Source organism: Filicampus tigris, chromosome 4, assembly GCF_054856515.1.
Source record: "Filicampus tigris isolate MCC_2025a chromosome 4, RoL_Ftig_1.0, whole genome shotgun sequence".
Taxonomy (NCBI): domain Eukaryota; kingdom Metazoa; phylum Chordata; class Actinopteri; order Syngnathiformes; family Syngnathidae; genus Filicampus; species Filicampus tigris.
Window position 1 is genome coordinate 23,794,228 of NC_141220.1, and position 18,050 is coordinate 23,812,277.

The 18,050-nt window shown below is 41.2% G+C and overlaps 1 protein-coding gene across 2 annotated transcripts in view; it reads left to right on the top strand.

The window, feature by feature from the left end:
• Nucleotides 1-15,594, top strand: part of lrriq1 (leucine-rich repeats and IQ motif containing 1) — a 40,272-nt gene extending 24,678 nt beyond the window's left edge. Inside the window, exons 18-27 of one of the 2 annotated variants that reach the window (XM_086028752.1) lie at nt 605-676; nt 1,541-1,615; nt 1,695-1,762; nt 1,910-1,978; nt 2,773-2,849; nt 3,518-3,619; nt 10,083-10,173; nt 11,508-11,571; nt 11,660-11,759; nt 14,128-15,594. In XM_086028752.1, the coding sequence (XP_085884878.1) occupies nt 605-676; nt 1,541-1,615; nt 1,695-1,762; nt 1,910-1,978; nt 2,773-2,849; nt 3,518-3,619; nt 10,083-10,173; nt 11,508-11,571; nt 11,660-11,759; nt 14,128-14,240 (831 nt within the window). In that variant the 3' untranslated portion in view covers nt 14,241-15,594. Of the gene's footprint in view, nt 1-604; nt 677-1,540; nt 1,616-1,637; nt 1,763-1,909; nt 1,979-2,772; nt 2,850-3,517; nt 3,620-10,082; nt 10,174-11,507; nt 11,572-11,659; nt 11,760-14,127 lie in introns of both variants that reach the window. The other variant, XM_086028753.1, reaches the window with a different exon arrangement.
• The last annotated feature ends 2,456 nt before the right edge of the window (nt 15,595-18,050 follow it).

Here is an 18,050-nt window from a genome sequence, read left to right on the forward strand (position 1 = left end):
CCATCCGCAAACCCTCAAAAATCAGCCTGTGTCAAGGTAAACAACAATGTATGTATTGCTTTCTTTGAGCTAAACCTGTGAGGGCCATAAGGGTCGAACGGGCTTACAAATTGAACTTCTACATTCATGATTTAAGAACTACTCAATAAAGCTATGCAGCCATCTACCTAGTCATTTGAATCTGTCAAAAATCCACAGGCCCACATTTTTTTCTGCTCCATGGTAAACATTGTGATTATAAAATAGTGATATGCTAGTTCAAAAGACAATTTTTGACATAGAATATAGATTTGGGGATAAACTGTGTTGCAAGCTACTTTGCTAAATGTTTTGTTTTCTTTCGGGCCAGTGAGATCTGTCTTAACTAAAACCAGCAAGTACGGTGTCTGTAAAAGGAGAAAAGCTGTAAACATTGAACTCATTTTGTGATCATTTAATTCTGAATTATTCTTGGACACTACATGAGACCATCCGACTAATAGAGCTATGCGTCCGTTCGCATAATCTGGAATAAATCCAAAATAAAAAGGTGAACCATGCTCTTTTCCTGTCCAAAAATACATATATGAGTTACGGTAAATGTATTTTTTGTCTATATCAAAAGGCAATACTGGAGCAAGGCTGGACTTTATGTGAGGATGCTCCTGCCAGATGTTACTCAGCATCCAAGCAGCCGGTAAGGTTGCACACATTGCAAATTCGGATTTGACTACTTTTAAATGTATGTATTGGCTTTTACATGACATAATTCGTAACATGTAGCTGCCTAGCATCGTGATGTAAGGGTGACCAATGGATTTGTCATCCATTTGCAAAAAGAAACGCCAAACCGTAATTGACCACAGTTTTTCCCAGTTTGTTTCGCCTTTGGAATAAAATCGACACTGCACCTCCTATAAATTCTTGGTACTCTTTGCAGTTGACTAAGTAAAAGCCGACGGCTACTACTAATGTACAGGTATGTGGGATAAGTAGGTAGACAGACGGGGCATGTCATCTCCTTTGACAAATGAATGCCACACCTGACATAGAAATCAAAAAACAGATGATGAAATGAAACTTAAAAAAAGAAATCATAAAAGATATACTGTATATTATATAGTATATATATATATATATATATATATATATATATATATATATATATATATATATATATATATATATATATACGTATATGCAGAATATTGTCACACAATTTTAACAGATTTTTAATAAAAACAAATAAAGGCCCTTTTCCTCCCTATAATTCTCGTACCTCTAATAAATGCCTGGTACTCTCGTATTTCTTCCCTTGTGCGTATGTATCGTCCATGTGATGTCAGAGGAGTGAGTCGCTGTGTCCCTTTGTCATGGCTCTTATCGGCCCCCCCCCCTCTCAGGGGATTCCTTTCTGTCTGTTGCTGATTGATCTTTAAACGTGTTCTCTGGAAAAACATGCTGTCTTTTTTTTTTCTTGAGGCCTGATGTCATTTTTCACATTTCTGTGTTTTCTCTGCATTTATTTACCTCCCATTGGATCTTTTCTTTGGCTGGCCAGCTCGCTCGTGCTGTCCATCATGTGAGCTGTTTGGGTCGGGCTGAAACGGCCCAGCTGCTTTTACGGCCGGCCGTAGTAAGTATTGTTTCCATTCTAGCTCCCAGGCATCTATCCGGAACATTCCCACTGGGTTCTACCACCTCTACCCACACAGAGGCTGACGCAAGCCTGGGAAGTCAAAGAACATGAGGACAAGAGGATTTCACCACAGAACTCTAATAAGTAAGACAGGCAACTGTCAAGTAGCTAGGTGCAATGCTAACACCAGAAGCTAACGTAGCAGTCAACATCACCACTCATGGCTTCTGACCGTTGTTTTTGGAATTGTAAATTAGAAAATCATAGAAAATCTGCATTTTTTTATTTTAGGAAAAGGTTTGCTTCAACCTCCATGGCCAGCGGCGACTTTGAGAGATCAGAAAGAATTCTGGAGGAATGGTAAATTGTCACACAATGATAAAGATTAACATGGTCACAGGGTCACTAACAAGAAGCAACCATTGGGCTACACTGGAAAGATTTTTTTTAAAGAAAAATGTCAGCGTTACAATAATAGAGTTCTAAAAGATGTAATCTGATGAGAATAAAGTGTTTTTTTCCTGGGGAAAATCATGATCTTGAGTATATATATTTTTTCCTGAAGAAATGTACTTCTTCCAGAATAGTTATAATTTTCATAGGAACTTCCAGAATAGTTATAATTTTCATAGGAACAAATTTTATAAGAATAAAGTCAGATTTATGATTTTTTTAAAAGTCAGTCTTCCATGAGTAACATTGTATTTTTTTTCCAAAAGAAGGTAATCATCTTAGATTAGTCAGAATTTCTCCTAAAGAAAAATAAAGCTATTGTTTTTTCAAGGTAACGAAATGTTACAGAATAAAAATTTAATTTTCCAAGTTATATTTCCTTCTCAAGAAAGTTGTATTGTTACAAGACTATTACCCTATTCCAATAAGATTATGACTATTCTCATATCATTTTTTTCCCAGATCGTTGCTCTCATACTCTTTTTGTACAATTGATTCTTAGTTCTACTTTTGTACTCATTTGTATCAACTTTTGTCTGTATCTTCACTATGTGGAGTCCCACATGGTTCCATTCTCGGCCCCTTTCCATTTGAACTTTAAATACTGAAATTTTCCTTTATTCACGGTTCCATATTACATTTAAGATCACAATTAATGCTCTATTAACTATTAAGACTTTGGGCTCATTTTATACCTGTAGGGGGTTCACTAACAGGCACACTGCTGAGATGATGCTGAGGAGAGCCCAGAAGATGAAGTCCAAGCAAAAGAGCACAGGTGTGTAATGTTTAAGCTTTGTAATAAGTATGCATTTGCTTATTTCTGTGACAAGTGGAATATATGATCAGGCTATCGTAAGCTCAAGACAGGACAAGGACATCCCACTCAGAACTGTCTGATTTCTATCGTGTTATAAAAGGAGTGTAACAGATAGTATGCTGTAATTCTTGATCCTTGGTCAATTTAGACTTGTCTTGTGGAAAAAATTACATAATGTGTCTCCTTCAACACTAAATGCCCCTGACGGCGTTTCCTAAAAAGTAAAAAAAAAATCTGAAACGCTGATGGTCGTGTTTGTTCCTTGGGCTGCGTTTGACAGCAAAGCACCTTTCCAGCTCGCGTGCACTAACGAGCCGTAACGCACAGCAGAAGCCAGACTCTGTCGCTTCTTATTGAGCTTCATTTGCGGAAAAGGACAAGTCTCGTGTCGTCGTCTGGGTTTCGTGCGGTCCGGGTTGACGTAGCCATGCTGCGCCGCTCCAACAGTAGTCCAACCCTTTGATCGGCATGTCATCTTGTCATCCCGCCCCAACACCGGCCAGGTCTTTGTCGAGTATAACTCGTGGTGGCAACCAGAGCCGTGCTCTCATACTTCCCAGAAGTGAGGTTGCGGTTCTCTGCTTTTTTTAGGCCTGGTTTAACCTCCTCCTGCCCTCCCTCTGCAGGTCCATCAGGGCATCTGGAGGCCTGGAAAAACCAGCCACTTACCACCTACCAGCTGGAGGCTCCAAACAGGCTGGCACGGCGCAGCATAAGTGCTACAAGGGGTAAGACCTGGCTGTTTACAGCGGCATGTCCATTCGTGTCATTGTCTAAAGCAAGGGTGGGCCTAAACAGAGACCTGAGAATAATTATTCATAACCTTATATATTTCATCACATACATATACTACATATACAGTACATATTATGTGTTATTATATTATGAAAATATTCAATGTGTTTTTTTTTTGTTTGTTTGCTATAATTCACTTATTTATTTTTTGTTGGCCTCCTTGGCCTGCCCTGTGGTGGGGAGATGATTTGAAATTGTGACATCGGCAGCCAGACTTCAGAGGGGGAGAAGAAGCTGGAGGGAAGAGAGAGTAATGAGTGATAGGGGTGCGGGTGGGTTTATTTTATATCATCCAGAGAGCACTGCTCCGGGCATAAAAGTGTCCACTTAATGGTGACACCATTTGCTTCGATGTGTACATAACAGGCAGAAAACTTCATGTTCACTTTGGGAGCGGCTATTGAGACAGGACAGCCCTCTCAAAACCGACTTACAAGGAATTGTCATGCGGCGGATTTTTTGCTTTGATTTGCAAGCACAAAATGGGGAGACAAGTGCAGCATGGTGACTACTACACTAAACAGCGCTTGGCCAAATAGTGACCACTTCATCAAATAAGAATCAAATTCAAACAATGTCCAAGAGAGCCCACCAGAAGACGCAGCACGATTAATTGAATTGCAGCATTAAATCATGATGCACAAACTGTTTAATGCGGAAGTCAACCCAAACATATTTTTTTCAAGAATATGTTCCCAGCAGGCCCACTAGTTGAAAGACAGCATTCTGATTAATTTTGCATTTATGGAATATAAATTGGCGGCACGGTGGTTGACTGGTTAGCACGTCCGCCTCACAGTTCAGAGGTCGCGGGTTCGATCCCGGCTCCGGCCTCCCTGTGTGGAGTTTGCATGTTCTCCCCGTGCCTGCGTGGGTTTTCTCCGGGCACTCCGGTTTCCTCCCACATTCCAAAAACATGCATGGTAAGTTGATTGGATACTCTAAATTGCCCCTAGGTGTGATTGTGAGTGCGGATGTTTGTCTCTGTGTGCCCTGCGATTGGCTGGCAACCTATTCAGGGTGTCCCCCGCCTACTGCCCAAAGACAGCTGGGATAGGCTCCAGCACGCCCCGCGACCCTTGTGAGGAGAAGCGGTACAGATAATGGATGGATGGATGGAATATAAATTAAGCAGCAATATGCACTCGTTTTTAGCCATCTCTGGGGGCGGCCATTTTATCTTCTGTCGACTGAAAATGACATTTTCAATCGACAGAAGACAAAATCGCCGTCCCCAGAGATGGCTAAAAATTTGTGGATTAACACTTATTCCACAAACACAATATTTATCAGAATGCCCTGTTTCAACTAGTGGGTTTGCATAGAACATATTCTTGAAAAAAAATGTTTGCGTTGATTTTCACTTTAAATCATGACATTATATTAAATTATGTTATTTCTCTTACACTATATTATAGAGTGGTGTTTTCCTTAATAAAACACACAGAAAATTGGGGAACGGATTAAGGGTATTTCCATTCATTTCAATGGGGAAAGATGATTTGAGATATGAGTTTTGAGTTACGAAGCGTGGTTGCATATCTCAAGGCACCACTGTATTATTGACTGTACTTTGTGGGGGACAATTTTACCTCCCACACACTAAGCCATTGTTTCCTAATCATTATTGAGCCAAGGCACATACTTTACATTAAAATACTCTAATGGTACTCCACAAACAAAAATGTCACACTGAAATAATACTGAGCTGGTCTCAGTTTACTCACAAATGTGAAATCAATGCCCGAACACAGAGCTATAATTCAATTGTATGAATGGCAACAGGTGGATGGATACACAGGTTAATTGTATCTTCTGCCATCTAGTGGGAGACGAGTTTATTGTTCTGTTTTTCCCATTTTCCCCCATCATTTGTAGTAATTAAATAACAAATGTCTGACCAATTAAGCGAAGTTGGATAATTTCCCGGCACAGACTGGGGAATCACAGACGGCACTAAGCAAAAGTGTCAATGACTGTCTCCCGGTTGCTGCGATCCTTAACGGACTCGTGTCAACCTTCTCTGGCGCACACCTGGCCGTGACCTGTGGAAGGCACCCAACCTTCCTCCCCCTCCCGCTTGTCCGGATCTCCCCCCCCCCCCCCCCGCCCCCTCCAGTGCCCGAGGCCTGAGGAGGCAGCCAGGCCTGGCTCGAACCGACACGCTCTGCCCAACAGGGGTTAACGTTTGAGGGGGTTTTTGAGTCGAGGGTCCTTCTGGAGGTGATTAGCCCTGAAAAGCCATGACAGATTCTTTCCAAGATATCTGACGCGGCGTGTTTATTTTATCCGGGCTTTGTGTGGATGTGCTGGACATGAGTAACCCACTTGAAACGGGGATCAGTTTACACGGAGAGACAGGGAAGAGGATGGAAGTGTGTGTGTGAGGGATGGGGGGGGGGGGGGGGGGGGGGGGATGTTGGGGGAGGTGGTTGACGAGCCTCGAGATGTTTTGTTGTGAAGGGAAAAAAAAACATTCCTCGGATGATTCCTGTTGTCCAGTGTGCCAGAGTGGGTGACGTGGTCCCTCCACAGTTTTGTACGCGTTCATGTTTGTGTTTGGGGCAGCTACGCAACTTATTTGTTCCCGCCCAGTCTGCCTCAAATGTTATGTCGTGTGACGATGCCGTTTAATGACAGTTAGTGTTTCTGGAGAGTTAGACATATTGCTCCACAATGTTCTGGGCTGCCTTACATCTTAGTTGTGTGTAGATGTCTCAAATGGCGATTGATGTTTTGATGTGTTTGTTCCACAATGTTATGTGTGTGTGAACGTTTATGTTCACAATTGATCTGTTCCATTTTGGCTGCCTCAAAATCGTTATGTGGCGATGACGGCTTTAAAGTGGAAGTCAACCCAAACATATTTTTTTCAAGAATATGTTGTATGCAAGCCCGCTAGTTGAAACAGGGCATTCTGATAAATATTGCGTTTGTGGAATAAGTGTTAATCCACTCGTTTTTGGCCATCTCTGGGGGCGGCCATTTTGTCTTCTGTCGACTGAAAATGACATCACAACTGCTCACAACGACCATTCACGGGTCAGATTCCGAAAACAGGTCAGCTGTGATTGGTCGTTGTGAGCGGTTGTGATGTCATTTTCAGTCGACAAAAAGGGACAAAATGGCCGGCCCCTGAGATGGCTAAAAAGGGGTGGATTTTGCTGCTCAACTCATATTCCACAAACGCAAAATTGATCTGCATGCCGTTTTTTTACTAGTGCGCCTGCTGGGAACATATTCTTGAAAAAAAAAAATGTTAAGGTTGATTTTCCACTTTATCGACAATTAGATGTGCCATTTAGCGTTTGCCGCTAGTCTGACGTGCTTGCTCCACAATGTTGTGCGTGTCCGTGTTCATGTTCCGGGAAGCAACACAATGTATTAGTTCCGCTGACTCTGCCACAGATCTTAGTATATGTAAAGACAGTCTTTAACCACAGTTAGCATTCAAGAAGACTCTTGACATGGTCGCTCCACAGTGTTGTGTGTGTCCATTTCTGTATTGCTGGCCAAGGTATGCAATGTACTTGTTCCTCCCAGTCTTCTCTCATATACGTTAGGTCATCGTGGAGACAGCGTCTTCAGTGCAGATTAGCGCTCCAGAAGACTGACGTGTGGTTGCTCCACAATGTTGTATACATCCATGTTTGTGTTAAAAGAAGCTACGCAACAATTCCGCCCAGTCTGCTTCAACCCTGACATGATGCGGACACAGCGTCTTTAACTCCTCCCCCATCTGTATTTTAGTAAATAATCAGATCTGTGCACTTTTTGGCGGAAATAAGCTTTACAGTATCAAAAACAAGGCACAAAGGGGTATTATGATCATCTGACAATGCATTCATAGTTCATCGAATTGGCTGAAGAAGGCGACGGGGCAGATGTTCCTCTTCCTGACCTTCGGATATTCGCTCTTCTCCTCGGCGCAGAGACGAGTCCGCTTAATGCGCTTAAGAGCCCCTCTTAACAGGCGTGAATCCTACGGGGGCCCCCCGCCTGATATCCTGCAGGGGTACTGGAGGGGGTCTCGGGAGGTCTGGAGACTCGTGGGGAGTGGAGGCGGTCGTGTGTGGTGAATTGTCTCCATCCTACTGCCTTATTGAATGTTTTTTTTCCCCACTTACTCAAATTCTTTAATGGGCAAAGGAGGAATGGGAGATTTGGTCAACCTAACCCTAACTCTAACACATTAAACCTATCCCAACCCTAATCTAACTCGAACCCTCACTGTTACCGTTTTTTCGCCTGGTTTTAGAAGCCCTTTTTGCGATTTGAGCTCCTTTGTTTTTAAAGCACTTATTTAACTAATCATAAGCGTGTCTGTGTGGTTATGTCCGAGGATTGAATTTATTTCATAAAATAAAAACAATTTGAGATGTATTCTAGCCGTGACTGTCTTTTTATAAAGGTGAGACAAACAGAGCGCACGGGCTCCCACAGCTTGACTTATTACGCTGTCTTTTTATCAGACACTGATTATTGCATTTGAAGATGTTAATATATGGTTCCCTCTTTCTTTTAAGAAAGATGTTTTTTTTTAAAATATTTATCTTTTTCATAGGCATTCTTTTACAGTAGGAGTGAAATTATTTTTACCATCTTCTTTTGCCCATGCCACCATTAGCACTACGTTTTTAGCTAATTGAACCTAAATCCCCTAACCCCCTGACTTTTGCCCCCAGTCTTAACCCTCTAATACAGAGGTGGCCAATTTTGGTCCTTGAGGGCCAGTATCATGGATGTTTTACATGTCTTCCTCACCCAGCACACCTGATTCAACTGATCAGGTCATCAGCAAGCTCTGCAGAAGCTGGATCACAACCCTGAACCTGCTCTAAACCTAACTCCCTAATCCAAGTGCCCGGATCCCTTACAGAAGCTCCAAACACTAACTCTACTTTACTCTAACAGCCTAACCCTGTCCCCGAACCAACTCCTAACCCACGAAATGTAACCCATACCCCTTCACTCAAACCACATGACTCAAAACCCTAATCCCGTCATCGTAACCCCCAAACTCTAACTCTTAGCCTGAACCTGCTCCAAACCTAAATCCCAAATCCAAATGCCCAGATCCCTTACAGAAGCTTCAAACACTAACTCCACCCCTAACTCTTGTCTTTAACCCTAATGTTTAAACCCAAATGTTAACCCCATGATTTAAACCCTAATCCTCACCCCATAAACCTGACCTGCAACCTCTTTTTCTAACTCCCTAACTCTAACAGCCTAATCCTGTCCCCGAACCAACTTCTAAGCCCCTAAATATAACCCATACCCCTTCATTCAAACCACCTGACTCAAAACCCCAATCCTGTAATCGTAACCCCCAAACGCTAACTCTTAACCTAAACCCCTAACACTAACCTCCAATCCTAATCCCGAAACCCTAACCCCTGTCCTGTGCTATCCTAGCCTTCTCTCCTAACTCCCTAACCTTAATGTTACTCTATCAGCATCAACGGTTGTCTATAATTAACCATAATACTAGTTCAGGACTGGTTTGCTGGCGCTTTTGAGCGTAAAATTGATATTATATCAATTTCAATAACGTTAACTTTGAAAAGACACATATTTAATTAAACCAAATTCATAGTAGTAGAAAGTGACTCCCGACGGCCTCATCTTTCCGAAATGGGAAGCGCGAGCATCCATTTCCGGGCCGGCTTGCGCACCCCCTGAGGGGTAACATCCATCACTTGACACTTTTAGTGGTCCTCGGCAATTAACCCATGAAAACTGCAGCCCTTTCCCTCCCCGCGCTGCAGTGAAAGTGAGCAATAAAGGCGTTATTAGTCCCAGCGACGGCCTGCCTGAATCCATTATTAGCCCACACCCGTCTACGGCCGCCCTACTGTCAGCGCAAGGCAAATGTTTACTCTGAATTACGGCCTTATTATGGGATTTCAACACGCCTCGTAAATCAGCCGAGTTCTCCCTTGCTCCAGAAAGCTGACGGAGTGGAGAACTACAGCAGTCGGGGAGAGAGTCACGCGTCGTTCAGCAACTGGAAATCTTTGATAACAAACACACAAAGCTCATTAAACTGAAAGTAAACACACCGGCAGCTTTGTCCACACAAGCTTTTCACTTTAGTCTGCCTGTAGTAACTTTTTACATTGACGCACACTTTTGTTTTAGTGCTCGAGCACAGCGATGCGAAGGCCCTTTTGAAATCTTTTTCTCATTATTATACTTGGGCCAAACAAATCAACATATTGAGGGCTTTTCCCACACTGACATGTACGTTTTGTAAGGGATTTCGACAGTTCATACCCCAAAGCCTCTTTCACTTAGCAAATGTTGCTGTCAAATGAGCACCGTTTGATGACAAATGTCAAAACAAATAGTCACCTTTAAACATTTATTGCTTGTTTTCTTGCGGCGGCCCAGTTCACCAGGCGGAGACGGGCTTGGAGCAGGCGAGGTGTGACCGGACTCGTGAATGGCTGCGAAAGCAGAACACTTTGAGGCACTCGGAGAGGTGAGCAGCAGTTTTTTAACAGTAGAACGACCTTGTCTTAACAGGTTTTTATCTCTGGCATAAACGCTCAATCCCTGAAGTCACAATAAATGCAGGATACTTGTATAACAGAAATATAGACAACACGCATGCATGAAGTACTTTAGATATGGAATTTAGAAAAATTCCAAATAATGGGCGCCAAATTGCGTGTTCACTCACTCAGATTGCATGCGCTGTTGGTAACAGGTGTAAGAGTGGTGGAGACCACTGTATTTAAAAGGGTTTTGTGCTTTAGGTAGCTATGATGGTTTTCACCATGGGAAATTTGGGAGAGCACCGCAAGCACAAAATGAAATGATGAAATTGGAATAGTTATAATGAAAGACAAAGAAAGGTTACAGAAAGCGATAATTTGGGGGAAGCTGGCAACGGCATAAAAGCCATGTTTTGTTTGATTTAATTCGCACTGAGTGTGTGTGAATTGGATGTTCTGTATCAGCACATCCGACATAACATTGCGTTTAAAACTTTGGACAGAGGAGAGGCCAGCATTCATTATCGCCATGCACTGCAATCAAATGACAGAGGCATAATAAAATGCAGTGTAGAAAGTTGTTTTTTCATGCCGCAGGTGATATTGCATGACTCCTTCTAGTGACAGGCTCCAAGTCAGTCCTTGGATTATTCCGAAACTCCAAAATTGCATTGCTCCATGGACAATATGTTTTTGTTTCTGGCCTTTAAAAAATGTTTACATAAGCAGAGGTGCTAATTTTGCCTCCTCTCGGCAGCTAGCTGGATTATAGGAGACATTAAGAGTGGAAACATTTTCAAATGATTTATCTTGGTCTGTTTTTTTTTTAAATCACAAAAATGTGGCATTTGAACAGGGGTGTGTAGACTTTTTATATCAACTGCAGGTAGACGGACGGACGGATAAGTAGATAGATACTTTTTTCATTCAAGCAGTCTGGGAATCTTCTAAAAAAACATGGAATGAGCACTTTGAACGCCTGTAAAATCCTCCAGAATAAATAAATTCACAAACTATTGATTAAATTACATTGCATGTTGCTACTATGAGGGAAATTAATATATTCTTTTCAATGTTGATCATGTTTTCTGTTTGAATTCTAAAACCATTTCATTTATGAAGCTTGCACCCACATGACAGCTGCTGTGTTTCAAAACTATTTGCTAAATCACTAAAGCATATCATCGCTGTCCTGTGAAAAACACTTATCTCCATTTTTTTTCAATTTTTCTTTTTTTTTTTTTTTTTTTTTTTTTTTTCCTTCACAAGACAGCGACGATATACAGTAATGCATCATTTTCCATATTGTCATCCTCAGCGAACATTTCTTACCAAACATTTCCGTTGACGCGGTGAGTTGTGGACGACGACATCAACTTGCAGTAAGTAAGCCACCACAGCCACACACAGTTGAAATGATTGCAATACTAACGCTAATAATGTTGATTATTTTTTGTGCAATGTGTGTAGCCAGAAGCAGGACGTACAGAAAATCACATCCCTGGAGTTTGGGCCTGCAACAGTTTACCTCCTCAAGCCTTTAGAGAGAACAAAAATACTGTTGAGTCAAGTGAGTAATTTCATACATACGGATACATTACTGTCATTGGTTGCTAGGCAGAATTATTTCCCACACAACTATTTGTCCCCCAAAGACCAAATGTAAAGCCGCATTCCCTTTTGAACTTTTTAGTTCTTGGTACGTAATAGTTCCTGGAACAAACGGACACCCATCCAAACTCACAATTGTCCACTGATATTCCGAATCCTGGACAAATGTCCCTGCTGTGGCATTGCGCAATAAAAAGTTGCCTGTTCAAACTGGAGAATTTGTTGATTGGCCAAGGAAGGTGGGGGCTAAAGTGGGCCCACGAGGTCAGTCCGGGGACGCGGTGTGCTTCTCCTTTGACAGGAAAGGGGTAAAAAAAAAAAAAAAAAAAAAAAAGAAAAAGAAAAGGTGGAGGATGACTAGGCCTTGTGTGAGGGTCCGAGGGGGCTGACAAAGATGCCAGTGAGGGCAGATGAGCACATGAAAGCTTCTCAGGAAGGCGGGGTGAAGGAGAGCCCTGTCCTGTCCTGTCCCCCCTCCGCCAACCCTTTAACGAGACCTAATTGGATTCTGATGATGATTTCAAAATGATTTCCACGAGGTGCGCAGTCCTGAGGAAGAAGAGTGCCTTGTCCCGCCGCCGCCACCACCGTCATGCACTCAAGGACAGGACGGGACAGTCACAACAGACTGCCTCTGTTTGCACTTAATTATGAACATGTGTGGTAATTAATTTTGATCACCTTTATGATCATTAAGAGCTTGTCAGAACGCAAGACCGCCGTTTTTGACGTTAATGCAGTCAGACTGAGCGATATGGCCTTAAAATAAGCTGTTTTTTTTTTTTTCTAAAAATATGATTTCTAATCCCCTCCTCCGTTTACCCCCTTTGATTATAGAAAGAGCAAATGACAATAACATAAAAAAAAAAAAGTACCACTTTTTTCCCCATCTGGGATTTACTTTATTTCTCCAGATACTAAACAAGCTTTGCAAGTGTTATTTTATTTTTTTTCCCACCTAGCATTAACTTAGCTAAAATTTTAGCTAGGGGGGTCAGAAAAGTCACAAAGTATAGTGGTGAAACTGCTAAGTTGACAACCCTTGCTTTTTTTTTAAATGCCACTCTGTTCACGGCCTTGTTGTTAGTGGAAGCAGTGCGGGTCAGCGGGCACTTGCTTTGACCTACGCAAGCCATTGTTCACGCATTTAACCCACATTGCACACACTTGCAGGGATATTTTTTCCCCCCATGTCGAAGCAAGAGCACTATTGATTTGAATGTCTTTCTGGTCCAGGATGTCCAAGGTAGATCACAGACCAAGTTAACAAACAAAATTGAGATCACATGCTCAACATGTGCTCGGTCCTTCCTTGGCTCCACTTTCAGCCAATAGCATGGCAAACTTTTAGGCTGGATTGTTCTGTCAGAGAAAGACCCCCATCGACTTTTAAGATATCAGATCACACAGTACACGTTCCTCGACATGTCATTCGCAGGTCGCCCCGACTCACGTTCTAAACGGAGTGACATTCTATACGCGGTGTGCCAGCTGTGCACGTATTCAAGCACGGATCGGTACCTGTTATGGGGTCCCGGGCCCCCGTGCCCCGTCTTTGCCGCCAGCTCCCCCCGTGGTCTACACGTGGAATCCATCACGGCTGCCAGCATCGAAAGAACTTCAGTGGGATTTACAGCTATTCGCTATTTGCCCTCTCCATTTGAAAATGTTTATAATTGCCTATATTTGGTGCTATATGATGAGCGACTTGACTTTCAAGTTTTTGGAGGTATCAGCCATTGTTATGGCCATTTTTGATTATTTTTTTTTGCTTTGACTTGCGAGCACGGTTGCAATGATCTCAACTCAGCTCACTTCACAACAAGCAGCAGATTGGCAGATTTGGCAAAAGAGGCTTCAAACTGTTAAATGTCAAACTAAACATAAAACAAAAAGAATTGCACATTGTGTATTGAAAACAACCACATACGTTTGCCTTTAAGCCTAGCTTGTGTGTTATAACGCTTTAAGAAACGCAGATTTGAACACAAACGGTGCAGCAACACAGTCAGATAATAGGACAATACTCAAAGGCATATTTTCTTTATTTGATTTATTCGTTATATTATTACCATCTGCTTTTATGAAAGTATAATATTATAGAGTGCTATTTTCATTAATAAAAAACACATTGGAAAATGTTGTTTTTCTTTTTGGGGTGGCTGGAAAAGATTATTGGCACTTCCATGTAGAAAGATAATTTGAGTCATTTTAGTTATTTGATCATTTTGCACTTATTGACCGATATGTACAACCTGATATATTTTTAGTCCATAAATGGTGCCTTTCAATCATGTTCTCTTCTTTCCTTGGTGTTTTCCCACTAGAACAAGACATTCCCACTGCGTGGAGGAAGGAGCGCATCTCCTTCCGGGATGAGCCCGTGTGTCGTAGCAGTGGCTGGGGTGGCGGGAAGAAGAGACAGAAAGTAAAACACTGACATATCTTTTGTCCGCCAAAAGAGTGAAAACGACAAGAACCTTGCTGCTGGGCTGCTTATCTGTTTTGAGGACAAAATATTGTGAAGTCCAAACACCTGCAGGCACTTCCTTTGAGTATTGCGGGCTAAACATGCAATTTTAACACAACACAGTTCGTATCATGACATGAAATAGGAAGCAGAAACTTTTGCTCACCTGCCTGTTCGTCTTTCTTAAGCTTGGACAAAGTCCAGTTATGGAAGTGCAAATCCCCAAATTTTAAGTTGAAGCACTTATCTGTAGCCAGGTTAGCATTCTAGTTGCACTCCTTATGGAAAAATATTTTCAAGATTTTGTTGTAGACGAGCCAATGATGACTAAAAGAGTTGTTGATGTCACCGCCATGCTCCGCCCACACACAATGACAACATCTGAAAAATTTCATAGTTAAGCTTTGTGAAGCTTTGAAGGACACCTGAAAGTGACAAAATATGACGATAAATTGTCAGCTTCAGAGGCTGGATTTTCCAAAAAGATCTGAATGTTGGCGGGTCATCACACTTTGCTGCTATGTTCCAGCCACAAACAACGACGATAAATCACTTAGCAATTTAGTGTAACCTGTCTTATAATTTGGTTACATCCAATTGGACTAAATGATGAGGAGTTTGTTTTTGAAAGGCCCCTGATTAAAATGAGCAAAATGGCCTCTTCAATCAAAGCAATCGCAAACAAGAGTAAGTCTTACATTTTGGTTTGAAGCGGCCATTGTGATGGCCTTCAAAGATGATCTCGTCCTTCAGATTTCGTTTGATTGCTACTAGCTTTCAAGCATGTAAAAAAAAAGTGAGTTTTAGTCCTGACGTACAGTAGTTGGAGCATGGAAGTGAAGTGACTCACCATTGGTTTAGTAATGCACACCAGAATTACCGATACCTGTAATTGAAAATTCCTCCCCCAAAGACAGTTCCACTTAACACCATGAAATTTGGAAAGCATGTCTCTCACTAAAAGTCTCAAGAAGCCATACCCGAAAAGACATCAATAGTCTGACATTTGATTCAAAGTGGCCATTTTAGTTTCATTTTGGCCATTTCTAGTGGTCCTTCAAAGATGAACTAGTCTTACAGATTTTGTTAAAGCGCGACCAAATTTGATGCACAAACACCAGACAGATGAATTACAATTTTGCTCAGGGTGTGTGGGAGAACCATGGCGGCAGATTTCATGACTCGCCAACAAAAAAACTCTTTAACACCGCGACTTTACATAAATGCACTTTTTTGTGAGCTATTGCTGATTACTACCCTCTTTGTTATTATTTAAATGAACAGTACATACCAAGTCAAATAAAACTGATAGCGAATGAGAATCCAAAATGGAAGTTCAGCGTTTCTTTTCTTGCAGTCGCCGAGAAAAGTGAACTCAGCGAGGAATGTGCCACAGCGAAAAAGCCAGAGAAACCCGAACCCGCGTCGAGGGGATAACGTGGCGCTAGCAGAAACCATGGGTAAAATGTCCAAGCTAATCGGTGTCTCTAATAAGGGCTGCAGGATGTTTTGCCACAAATTGAATTTAAAAAAGAATGTTAGCCAAGTGGTGTCCTGACTCCACTTGGTTGAACAGCTAGCGTCAGGTATTTTATGACCTTTAGCTCACTTAACATGAATGTTGTAAACAAGTCTACGCATAGTATACAAATACTTTAAAATGTCTTTTGCTGGTCAAAAAAGTCAGAAATTGTGTTGAGTTTATAGTGAACCGGGCCTTATGGTAATAGCAAGCTTAAAGAAGGAAGTCAACCCCCCCAAATTTTCTTTACAATAGTATGTTCTATGCGCTCTGAATAATATTGCATTTGTGGAATATGAGTTAAGCAGCAAAATCCAACCGTTTTTAAGCCATCTCAAGGGGCGGCCATTTTGTCACTTGCTGTCGACTGAAAATGACATCACAGATGCTCAGTGCTCAGGTAACAACCAATCAAGGCTCACCTGTTTTCTGAAGTCATGATTTTTTTTTACCTGAGCCCTGTGCAACTGTGATGTCATTTTCAGTTGACAGCAAGTGCCAAAATGGCCGCCCATTCAGAGAGACAAAAACGGGTGGATTTTACTACTTAACTCATATTTTATAAACACAATAAATAGCCTTGTACTGGTCAGTGATCAGCTAACAATCGTCACTGCTCACCTGTTTTCTGGGTTTGGTCATGCGACGTTTGCAAGCTAATCCATTAGGCACTGTGATGTCATTTTCAGTCGACAGCAAGTGGCAGTACAAGGTAACATGGCTGCCTCCTGAGATGGATAAAAATGGGTGGATTTTTTTTAGACCAGTGGAGCTGGATAGAATATATTATTATAAGTTGGAGTTGTAGTATCGATTTTTTTTTTCTGACAATGACACTGTGATTTTACAATACTGTATATCGGAGGAAGAAAACAATGACGATATATCATTAAACTATTGATAGCTGACGGTAGTTTAAAATGTACTAAAATGGTGAGTTTTATGCTCGCAAAAGAAATCTAAAATTGACTTTGGGAGAAAAACTGGTCAATTTACAGTAAGTGAACATATGGTAAAATATAAGGATACTTAATGTCCTTGGTAATACAATTAAACTGTGTAGCACTATTTTTCGCATCGTAAGCGGCGCTTAAATCACAAATCCGAGCAGCTATCAAAAAGCGTGAACACATTTTCAACTTGTGGGTTTGGTAATCGAGTGACTCGCAATATGACTCAATCGCGATTGTCCATGATATCACCATATGGCGATTGCGTAATATCAGAGATAATGAAATCACAACAGTCATGTGAAGCAACGAGAATAAACTTAAAAAGCGCTTTCGCTTACATCTTTGCTTTGTCATCAGTCCTGTATAGCATTTTGATTTGACTATCAATTATCGATTTTTATCTATTTTTTCATGATTAAAAAATGTGATATTATAGACATTATATTTGAATAATCATCTTTTTTTGTAAGCGTGGCTGTCTTCTGCCCCGACTGTGGCCCGCGTGGTCTCCGCTGGTACCAAAATCCACTGAAAGCTGAGTGAACTTTTCACATTTTCCTCCACAGCGTGGTGCAGCTGCCACACTCGCTCACTTTAGAAGTCCAATAAGACCCTCAACACCCCACACTCTCCATAATACTGATGTTTATTTGGACTTTTCCTCCTGTGGCTCCGCACAGGTCCCGGGTACTACTGACCCTAGAAAGACAGTTATCATCACAACACTGCAATTTGATATCATAATTAATATTCATGTAATGTTTTTGATGTGATTTTACACAAATACGTCACGGTAAAAAACACAACTTATATTTTTGGGGGATAAAACAGTCATTTAAGTTGGAACAACTGTAAAATGTAAATTATTGACATTTATGGCAACAATTTTAGTGAGCACAACCAAGCAAGCAAGCTGTTTGCTCCAAAATTGTTTTTACTTATCTTTAATTTGGGGGGCAACAGTTCTGTAAACTCTTATTTCTTTGTTGTGAAATGGGGGAAAGACAATTTTGACAACAGCAAAACTTAAAATATTTAGTTTAGTTTGTTGCCTTGACATTTTGAGTTCACCCAACTTTTTTTGGTGTACTAAATGATCATTTTCCTTTCCAAACATACAAAAAATGTGTCACTTTAAATATTCAACTTTTGAACTTTCAAAGTCGTATATTACACATTTGTTTTCTATACCTGTATTTAAAAAAATATATGCTCAAAACAAAAAATATTTGTATCCATCCCTCTGCGAGTAATTGTTTACTTCAGTATACATCTTCTCTCAAAATTATAGTAAATTTCACAATG